General features: G+C 40.2%; 1 protein-coding gene across 1 annotated transcript; it reads right to left on the bottom strand.

The window, feature by feature from the left end:
* Positions 1-2,226: 2,226 nt before the first annotated feature.
* Positions 2,227-10,532, bottom strand: chn1 (chimerin 1; the record flags this gene model as incomplete). Its single annotated transcript, XM_079230710.1, has 7 exons — positions 2,227-2,398; positions 2,645-2,750; positions 3,489-3,626; positions 4,353-4,430; positions 5,759-5,932; positions 8,858-8,942; positions 10,281-10,532. The coding sequence occupies 7 exons, from the start codon at positions 10,530-10,532 to the stop codon at positions 2,227-2,229; spliced, it is 1,005 nt and encodes a 334-aa protein (XP_079086836.1).
* Positions 10,533-11,085: the final 553 nt, after the last annotated feature.

The following is an 11,085-nucleotide window of genomic DNA, read 5'->3' on the forward strand; positions in this document are numbered from 1 at the left end:
GGTTTATCTACAGTAAAGTCACATGACATGTGGCTTTTAGGCACAACATGTCATTCTGAATATACAGAATGGAGGACTGTCAGTCATATCTGCAGCCACAATGTTGCTCAGGTCAAATTGTTTTAAGCAACATCAAATGTTTATGTATTTGTGAGTCTTTTCAAGGATACAGATGCTGTTATTATGTTTCTTATTGCCATCAAATCCCATGAAAAGACAAGGATGTGTTTGTCTATATCTTGATAATATCTGATTTCCCCTTGCTGTCCGTGGCCCATCAGTTGAAGACAGAAATCTTTAAAAATGGGTCAAAACATTTTTTTTTAACTAGGCTGATTATCTGAAATAGCTGGGGAAGTTCTTATTACTCAAACAGGAATAAAAAGTGCATTTGTTGGGGACTATTTTCAGCAATTAATACTCATTTGGTGCTATAGTGAGAATTTATTTTTACCCAAAATTGTCCATGATGATGATGGAATAAGTCAGCCAGCGCATTGAGGTGTTTCGTGCAACATGGAGTAATTAGTTTTGGCTTTACAGTCAATATTTGTTAGTGAGATAAATAAATTGTTGGTTTTAGTCTTTTCAAATGATTTATGACAATATGTCAAATGTTATTGCCGGACTTATCCTTTAGGGCAAAGACAAATGAAAATGTGTCAATGCCCTCAATCAAACAAATTGATTGTGAGGAGGTGTAGAGAGACACAGGACAGTAAAGAGTGGCTGGATTCATGTGAAGTAGGATCCCATGTGATTTCAGAGGCAGCATTACTTCTGCATCATTTGAGATGTCACCGTCCCTGGTTAGAGCTTGTATACGACTGTTGTTTACCGCTATGAAACATTTGCCTGACAAAGCTTTGACACACAAAAGCTAAAATTGTTAGTTGTTGCTGTAAAGTATATATTTTATGTTGACAATCGCAAATTATTATTTGAATTATTTACGAATCATTGATTTTTTTGTATGGCTTACAACTTTGAGATGCACTCAGCTGGGGTATCACTAGCGACCCGTCCGGTTGAGAGTAGTGAATCAGAAGTCAGCAGGCATTCAATGGCAGTATAACACATTTTTTAAAATCATTTTCTTCTTTTACCTTTATTTATCCAGATAAATCAATAGAGACCCATTTCTCACGTACAATGACGACCTGGCCAAAAAGGCAGAACAGTTTGAGCTACTGCAACCAAGGCCCTTGAGCATGCAGCTAAAACTGGGCAACCTTAATGCAGATCGCTGCAGCAGAATGCAAGATTAGCCCTGGACAGACACAGAGGTGCACATTCACTCACGGACGCACACACACGCGCAAACGACCGCATGATCTTTCTGGCAGAGAAAACGAGAGCAAATATTGGACTCATAATTGCCAGGTGACCAGGAACACAACTCCAAATGAAAATGACAACATGTTTATCATATAAACTTTTAAGTTTTGTTTACAGCTTGTTTATGCTGCCCAAAAGTGGCCGTAAAAAGTAGTTAATGCAGTTTTGACACACAATTTGATGTAGATCTTTATTATGGGAAGTGAGATGACATATTAAGAACAGCATTTGTCAGAGTAAGGTTTAATAAATTAAAGTGATCATGCACAAGTTGCGTACAAAAGCATTACAATAAAAAAATGTAATTCACAAATAATGCTGTTCTAAACACAATAAAATGTTACAGTCAGGCAAATTGCACCAGTGTGTACACGTTAACAGGAAAGGCGCATTCAACTACATGGTATTCAGGTCACATAAAAACAGTTGAGGAGATAAAAAAAATACAGCGTCATAGAAATTACCCCAGAAATATCAGTAGCATATTTTTACACCCAGCTCTACAATGTGAGACAGAAAAAAAATGCACAGCAGGCAGCTGGGAATGTAGACTATAACTACTACAAAACAGACAAAAGCGAAATCTCAGCGCTACACGATCTTAACACATGCTGCGTTACGACTACAAAGCAACAAAGACCTTGCACCATGCATGCTGGCCTGTCAGCTTCTGAAAATCCCCCGACAAAAATGGGGAGACATAAAGTAGTTACAAGTGTAAAGTTCATCGTCCACACCCGATACAGGGAAGGAGGGATGTTAGGGCAGCACTAGTCCATACAAAGGGCTTTAAAAATTTTTTATCAATCAATGAAATACAAACAGTCATTCAAGTCTTTACACAAAAGAAGGATTAGATAGCCGTTCTATAAAAGTCCTGATCTGTGTTTAGAAGAGCACATCTTCATTTTTGATGAGCACCTCCACCACCTGTCTCTGGTGGCGGATGTCATTGAGGGCCGTCATGGCGTCCAGGTCTGGTGCGCGCATGAGGGTGGGTCCGAAAATGATGGCGAGGTTCTCTGCGTTCATCAGGTTGAATTTTTCATTCTGTGTCACCCTGCATATGTATGAAAAGAAGAAAAAGTATTAAAAAGTTGGAAAAACTGACTAATTCTGGAAATAATCTGTTGGAGGGACTGAAAATAGGAATAATGAAAATTTGTTTTGTGGTGAGGGCGACTGGACATAATTTTTCTATTTTCTTTTTGAGCAAAGCCCAAACAATACATAATCATCCCCCTCTTCTACAACCCATTTCTCCTATTTATATTCACATAGTCCTTTAGCTCTTTGCATTGCTCACCTTTTTAAGTGCGCCATGAGGTACTTTAAAGTTTCACTGTGTGATGGCGGCAGCAAAGCTAAAGCCTCACGGAAAGCTTCCAGCTTCTTTTCTGGGTCTGTGAGCTCTGAACAGAAACAAAGAGGAGCGTATGGTTAGAGAGGCCAGACTACACTCTCTGACCTCAGAGGACACAAGCAGAAATCAATGTGGTTATTTCCTGTGGGGAATAAGAGCCATTAGTCTCTCAGAGGAAGTCTGAGGCTGCTTGAGATGGCTAATGTAGATTAACATTGTGAATGTGTCCTTGACTGTTGTGCTTTGCAAAGTAGGGGCACAATTTGAGTTAAAAAAAAGTCAGCTGTAGCTGCATTTGAACAATTCGGTTCCAAATGCAACTGAGGGAAATTACCAATGAATGTTTTCCATTTTCTCCTTAATAACCATACAATCTGTGCAAGTAACGTTTTAAATAACAGCAAAGGAGTGACACATTCAAAAGTACATGATGTTGAGTGCATTCTAACACAAGAACCCTTCAAACTACAGAATATATGCATTAAAAACATATTTATGGAATCAGTCTCGACAGAAATCAAATTTCATTTAATTTGATTTCCTCACATACAGATGCATCAGATTTTACATGAGTAAGCCAACATATTACAGCTAATACATGTGTCTGGCATGTTCTGCAAATAAATATTTTAAAGATAAAATACTTGCAGCTAATGTCTGTAGTGTGGCTTGCTGTGTAAACACCTGAAGACAGCAGCATGAAGCTTAACGGAGACTGTTTGCCATCTTTAACTGCAGCAGCATCCAACGCAGTAAAACAGGTGTGTTTCTGACTGTTGTGACTTACTTGCAGCCTCGATGAACCTGGGGTAAGCATCATATGAGATGATGGGAACAGGCAAATCCCTGAGGTAAAGTTTCAGTGCACCCGTGATGATATTGATGTCTTCATAGGCATTCACTGAGATGTCTGTCTTCTCACCATCTGTGAGGATGTGTGATGGAATAAGGGAGACAAGAAGAAGTGAGTTTTCACACTGTAGAAATGGTTGACATCAACACTTTCACATCATCGTGTGAATTGAGGAGTAAAGAGATTGTGTTACTGTGGGTGGAAAGGGGAAAAAAATCTTCTCTCGCTTTGTATTTTGCAAAGTAGCTGCTATCATCCGCCTGGCCTGTTTTATTCTGACTTTCCTTCAGTTATGCATGCTTTCCAGAGCAGGCCATGGCCTACTTGTGCTGGCAGACTGAACATCACAGCGCTGTGAACTGGAGTGACACTCTGTCATGGATGATCTCCCACATGCGGATCTGGTGAAGATTCTAGCCCACTGCTGCAGGGTTTTTCTTACAGTTAAAATTCACACTGCACTGAGCAAAGACAGGCTCATTTTGACTAAGTCGACTACTGAATCCCAACACAGCGGACGTTTTTTTTTTGTTATTTCTTTACAGCGATGTTTGAGGTAGTGAGACTACATCCATGCGTTGTATCCCCTGAGGTCTTCCTGTCTGTCAACACTCTGAAACCCTGCGTGAGAGGGACATGTCAGGATAGGATCTGCACTCCCAGATGGACAGTAATCCTCCACAAATGTGTCACTTTCTCATTAATCTGAAGTGTTCTGTGTCTTATGTAAACATGTGAAAGCATGCAATGTCAATCATCATGTTATAGGCCGACAGAAATCAATAAAGGAACACATACCTTTGTCAAACGACGTCTTGACTTCTTCCAACAAATCACTGAATCCAGATATTCTGTAAAGGCCTTCAGACTTCAGTCCTTGAGGAACAAACATAATAACAATGTTTAAAAAAAAGAACCTTTCAGACATTGTCAGGGCTTTCATGATTAATGTAGAAAAATTCCCCAGCATGTATCGCCTTGGGTAATTAAAAAAATGCCACTAAACACCCTTAAATATGCATAGGAAATTAAGGATAAAATGTCCACAATGTCACAAAATAGAACAACATGGGCTCATGCCAATAGTTTTCTGCATCACTGGGCAACATAATAAAGACATAAATCAAACTTAGCTACAGACATATATTAGAGGGCAGACAATGAGGGAGCAATGAGTTTCATACATAGTTGAATGATTTAACTGAAACGCAATCAAATAAGGCAGCAGGAAACGGAGTAATGTATTCCTCATTACGCGTTCACAATTACCAGCACACTTATTACTCCTCTCAGTCATTCTCCCCGCCCAAAAACATTGCCTAAAGTAGGCAGTCTTTAAGCACCTCAAACTAAGTAGTATATATATTGTAGCTCGCTTATTTAAAATGAGAGGAAAGCACCATAAATACAGTAAGTACAGTTTTATTTGTTTTTACTATATGTGTGGCACTCTGAGATTCTTTTGAAGGAAGAGTGCGATAAAAATGAAATGCATTATTATTATTATTAAACAGGATCCAACAATAGGTTACTTTTAAAACCAGCCATCTGAATGTGGACATTTCCAGAGAGTAATTTATGCATTTCAATGCATTTATGCATAATAGTTGATGTTTATTTTTTGGAGGTTTCACAGATAGACAATGTAAGTGTCCAATATCCAAATCCATCAGTTAATTAAATTGGTTGTGTCTAGATCTAAACTCTAACAGTTAAGTCATCAAAAATACATTTTCTGAAATTTAAGTTTTGAATGGGTTAAAATGCTAAACATTTCATTGTTTTATATGATTTTTTGAAACCAGAAAAAAAGACGTTTTTAAAATAAATTCCGAAACTTGAAATTAAATTAACATATTTCAGAGAAATCACAAGATGGATATACATATTTCAATGTTATAAATGTGGCTGCATATAAACATGAAGCATGCAGTGGTGACTTCAATTATTACAGCCTTTCGTTTGCATCATGTCAGCTATAATCCTTCAATAGAATAAGAGTCTAGTTCTACAGCTGTTTGGGTTTAAGATGTATTCAATTAGTATATAAACTAAAGTGCATATATACATCTTGGAAAACATTGTGTTATATTGAGATACATATCAAACACACACACACACACACACACACACACACACACACACACACACACACACACACACACACACACACACACACACACACACAGACGTCCTAAACTGACCTCTAGACTCGATCTCTCGTATGCACATGTCCACCACCATGGGTCGCGCTGTGTTGTAAGCTTTCACCAGGGTTGTGAGGTCACAGCTGTAGACTTTACGGATGTGTCTCAGGTCTGGTTTGCAGTCGTTGGGCACCAGAGATGAACATTGTTTGTGGACGTTTAAACCACAATCTACAGAAAGAGACATACAGCAGGTATAGTTCATGTAGCTTAAAAAATGTTCAAAAATTGAATTGAAAAAGAATTGTCACTGAAAATACAAAGTCAAATAAATTATTTCTTGTAGGTCAGTCATTTTATCTCTAAACTGAGGACTAAAATGCAAATGTACATTCAACATCAGGATCATTTGGATTTGGTCGGCTGGTTTCATGTGTGTTTTGGCTTGCAGAGGAGTGTTAATTCCCTTGATCAATGTTTGCCCCCTAAATGTCACATGACCACTGGAGAGCTCCTCTCTCTCCACCACACATAGCATAGAAGTCACCTTGAGCAGCGGACTGATCCAAAGTCACCTCCAGAGGGCCATTTGTTTATTAAGAACAGTAAACCAGTAACCACAAGACAGTGCATTCATTTAGGAAATGTTTGTGTGTATCTATTTTCAATTTCTATGAAAGCATTTAATAGTAATTCAAACAACAGGCAAAATGCAATAGATAACACCAAAAGTGGGGTGATTCTCTTTTATCTTTTTTTCCTCCTATATGATATTTCCCGGCGCAGGATGCCCCACACTGGTTGTTCAAATGGCATATTAGTCATGATGTCAGTTTAAGTATCCCACATTGCGTTTTGTCTTCAGTCACAGCGGATGGGGCCTGAGGCACAGCTGTTTCAGGGCAGGATTCACCTTGTCGGGAACAGAGGAGCCCGTGGAGAGCAGATGCAGAGAGAGACTGCAGCTCTGCTTTGTAACAGAGACGCATGGAGGGAATTAGAGGAACACTGAAAACACTGTGGCCTGGAGGAGGGATAGTGAGCGTACTGCTGTGTGCTCTATTCTTTTCCAAATCCAAGCTCACACACAATGGCTGTGGAAGCAGCAATTGAGGCGCTGCGGGCTACACTAGACCTAGTTTCCCAGACTGAAATAGGGCAACTCTTCAAACTCTTAGATCTTTTGAGCCGTCTCCAAGTACTGATAGCGTTTTTTTGACAAATGCTGTCTGCTCTTTTTTTTCCTAAAACATTAAAAAAAATAACATTGTAATTCCTCAGAAGTATCGCTACTTGTAAAAATACATCTGAGAGCAAATAATCTATGCTTCTGGAGGATCACAGGCAATATTGAGGTTAATATGGATCCCTGGAGAAAAGCCTGCATTTATATGCATTGATGCAGAAATGTAATTACTTTAAGAGATGATTCTCTTCATGATATGAGACAGGCAGTGCAATAAAGGATGGCCTGTCAACAGACACAGGTCTGCTGAGCTCCTGTTGTCCATGTGAGCACACTGACGGCCCCGGGTCCCAGGTGGGCCGGGTGAGGGTGAGAAAGAGGCCCAAGGGACACTGGAACAGGGGATGCTGCTTTACTGCACCGTCAGCTCCGTTTCCGTTGCTATGGAGAGGAGACTGCAGCTCTGTTTTGGCTAAAGGGCTCTGAGAAAAGGTTTAATGGTGGCTGGTTGCTAATTTCTAATCAGCACACTATCACCATGTCGACCAGCAGAGTTACCAGTTCAAGCTGGTTCCTTTCTGACTGGAACTGAAAACCAAATGTACCACTGTATTTGTTGGATGGTCTGTTTCTTTTTTTAACCAAGTAAGTTAAATAGAGGTTGAGCTGCTTGACCTAGCTCTTTGGTTGAAGCCGGTGAATTTTAATGTGTGTGGAAACAGAGGTCCTTCCCCACGCTCCGAGCTCTGCTCCTCATTAAAGAGACATGCCAGCTTTGTTTTCCTTCATGGGCATGAAGGGATGAGGCTGGGGGGCGTACTCTGATGAGGAAATGTGGCACAACAAGCACAAGCAGAGGCTGGCTTCCTGGCACGCAGCCAAAAACAGTTCACACATACAAAAAGAAAAAGGGGGTGGGAGAACATTTTTTTTTGGTATGCAAATCTGAGCATCATGTGAGACTTCGCTGCCCTAGATTCTGGTCGCTGCGGTCCAGACTGAAGAAATGACAATATAAGAGTTTATAAAGATTAGCTCCAAGCATATGTGCCTTTTTTATTTTTTTGTTGTCAGCGTTCAAAGTCAGAACGTTAATAATTAAGGCCAGCGCTCCCACAGATTTGTGTGACATACTTTGTTTCATCAATAAAACATCAAAGACACACATCAGACTATATTATAGCACTATTCTGGGATGTGAAATGAATTCCAACAACAGCTACGGTGAAACAGAAATCAGAGCATTTGACAAGCAAAGAGGTAAATACAACAGAACCATTTACCTCACAATAATGTGGGAATGTTACATGTATGACACAAAGTAAAGGAATATGAATTAAGGGTTGAACATTATTACAAATTGAAGGTGAATGTTTTTCAAAATATGCTCACACTGTGGAGCATAATGACTAAATGCATTTGGAAAAATAGAAATACCTTTAATCATATTATTTTTGTCTGCTGCTGTAGCGAGCCTTCTGTTGTGTGTTTATTAGGTTATGATGCAGCAAATGTTTATCCATGAAAGTCATGGAAATGGAATCCCATATTGCTTTTGTTATTGTAATAATAACTGAACTAAAAAACTGAATTATTTCCCAAAAGATTAAAAAGCTTTGTGATTTTCTAAATAATTTGTCAGTGATGACTGACAATGCTAAAACGGATTATTCTACTGGTTAATATACATGTACTCCATTCACAAAGCAGTAGGGGGGAAAGTAGGTCAAAACAAGGTTCTAACGTATAGTGTAAAGTACACGTTACATCATATAAAGCTCTCATTTCACTCTATTATACAACCACTAATCCACAAACCACTGTTGGGATTTTCGATTAAAACTCAATAATCCAGCTCCAGTTGCACTAATAACCAAGTAACCCATATACAGCAATGCTCCCTTTGTACACCATGAATGTACCATAAAGACAGTGTATATACGACTGTGTAGCCTGAGCACAAGCTGTACCTGCACATTTGACCCCCTGAGCCATCAGTCCCCACATGAAGTTGGCACAGTGTTCACACCAGTGAGGCCCTCGGAAGGTATGGACCTACAACAGAGAGGAGGACAGTGACAGACATTAGTAATGAAGGAGAAGACAGTGGGGAGTTGCAGCCGCTTGCTTCATAGACATCATATCTCCTTCTTTAGACCTGCGGGTGCTGCCACTTTAAATGAGGCAGAGGAGGATTGTTGTTCAAACAGACCCTCAAATTGACAATACTGAGGCTTTGCCATCACAGTAGGATTAGAATTTTCATCAGAGTGAAGGTGCAAGATGTCAGGGGAAACTTGCTATGGGAACAGTGGGAGGCCACCTTGCTGCTGAAAGAAAGGAAGTCCTAGAAATGCACCAGGTGACAAGAGCCCATCCAATCAGGGAGGCCTCTGGGAGCCAGGGCAAGCCACATCTCTCTCTGTTTTCATAATAAGTCAACAACAGAGACAGCAGACAAACAAACCACTCTGGTAAAGAACTGCTAGTTTATAAATGACATAACACGGTGCAGTTTGATCAATGTTTTAAATAATATTAACTGATGGTTATAGCAATTACCTGGAGGCATTTCTTTTGATACTTACAGAATCTTAGCATTACAACGTAACATGTCTCTAATCAATTTGTGCTGTTTATATGATTGTATAATTGTTCTTTGTTTGGTTTGATACGCACTGCATCATGTCTTTCTTTTTGGTTTACTGGCGAGAAAAACAGCTTCATGCAGGTGGTTAATGTATTTATTTAGAATAATTGATTTTGGAGGCAGAAGGTTATGAAAATGTAAAGAGTACAACTGTAGTTCAATTTAATAAATGTGATGTTTAACTGCTCGAGAGCTTAATTTGGAATGTTTGACGTGTTTTTAGCACACAGATGTTGTTGATAATTATACTTCATTATACATTTACTCACATTGTGAGACCTTTAGTTGCATGTGGAAGCTTTGATCAGGAACTATGCACTGCAAAAATGTTGAAATGCAACATTGATTAATGCAGTATAAATATATTGGTAAACATCGGCAGTTTGAAAGCTTTGAAGATAATATTTCACCTCCTGCTCCCATCCCATTAACCAGCCAAACTAGGAGAGTGAGCCTGAGCCAAGTAGGGATAGACTCCTCCACTGTTTCCCCTCTCCATCAGCCTAATCTGTCCATCTGGAGCTCAAACTAACAGCAGTGGTCCACAGACCACCCAACAGATTTTTCTTTTGATAAAGGCTCACTGGACAGACCAAAACAGCTCATGCCCTCTCTCCCACTCTGTAACACTCCCCCCTCTTCCTCTCACAAGGGAGGCATGAGAAACAGCCCTCTGGCCACACGGTGAAATTAAAGCAACGTTTTGGAGAGGAAACAGCTGATAAGAGTTCTTTAAGTCTCACCTTGAAGTTGTGGACTTTCTCAGATTTGGGTGTCCGCTCGCTCTCCTTCAGCGTGGCTCTGCGAACCAGTGAGGTGAGCTGTGAATAGGCAAATAGTTTAAGTGGCTGCCAGAAAGTGGCTGGAGGTTTCTGTGGCCCCATCCTCATCCCAAGAGCTGCCGCCAGAATATCCTCCTGATTGGCCTCTCGCTTAGCCTTCTGCACCAGGGACTTCTCTTCCTTGTGAACCTCGTAGGACTCTCTAGATGGCATGCTGGTGGTACAGTCTCCCAAATGAAGGAACAACCTCAGTGGAAAAGTCCCAAAAAATAAAGGGAAAACTGTGTGATGCTCAGAGCAAGACTATATCAAATGATATTACTTGCATTGTCCCAATTAAATAGAGACTTCACGTAAATACATTTTAATAAAAAAAAGAGATCCTGAAAATAATTTAAAATAATCCAAAAAGGGGAAAAAATGTTGTCCTTATTAAATCCTCTTACAGCAGTGACAGTAGATGAAGTGGAGCCTCTGTTATAGGAGTGCCAGGTTTTATACAAAAGAGGTGCAGCCCTGAGTGCTCATATGGTTCTCTGGGAACGTGTATGCAGATGAGCTGGGTGGTTGTGCTAATCCTCTCCTCCCTGTGCAGAGCTGATATTCTCGCTGGAACAGAGACAGCACACGATTGTGTATGGATGCCGTCAGGGCAGGAGAGCGAGGGGGAGGAGTGCAGGGGGCGGACCCTGTAGTAGTCACAGCGGATTAAATGGATCCCACCAGCCAATCACAGCATGGATACACCGGCTTTATAGTATCCACT

The sequence above is a fragment of the Taurulus bubalis genome (genome assembly GCF_910589615.1).
Source record: "Taurulus bubalis genome assembly, chromosome: 15".
In the NCBI taxonomy this organism is placed as follows: Eukaryota; Metazoa; Chordata; class Actinopteri; order Perciformes; family Cottidae; genus Taurulus; species Taurulus bubalis.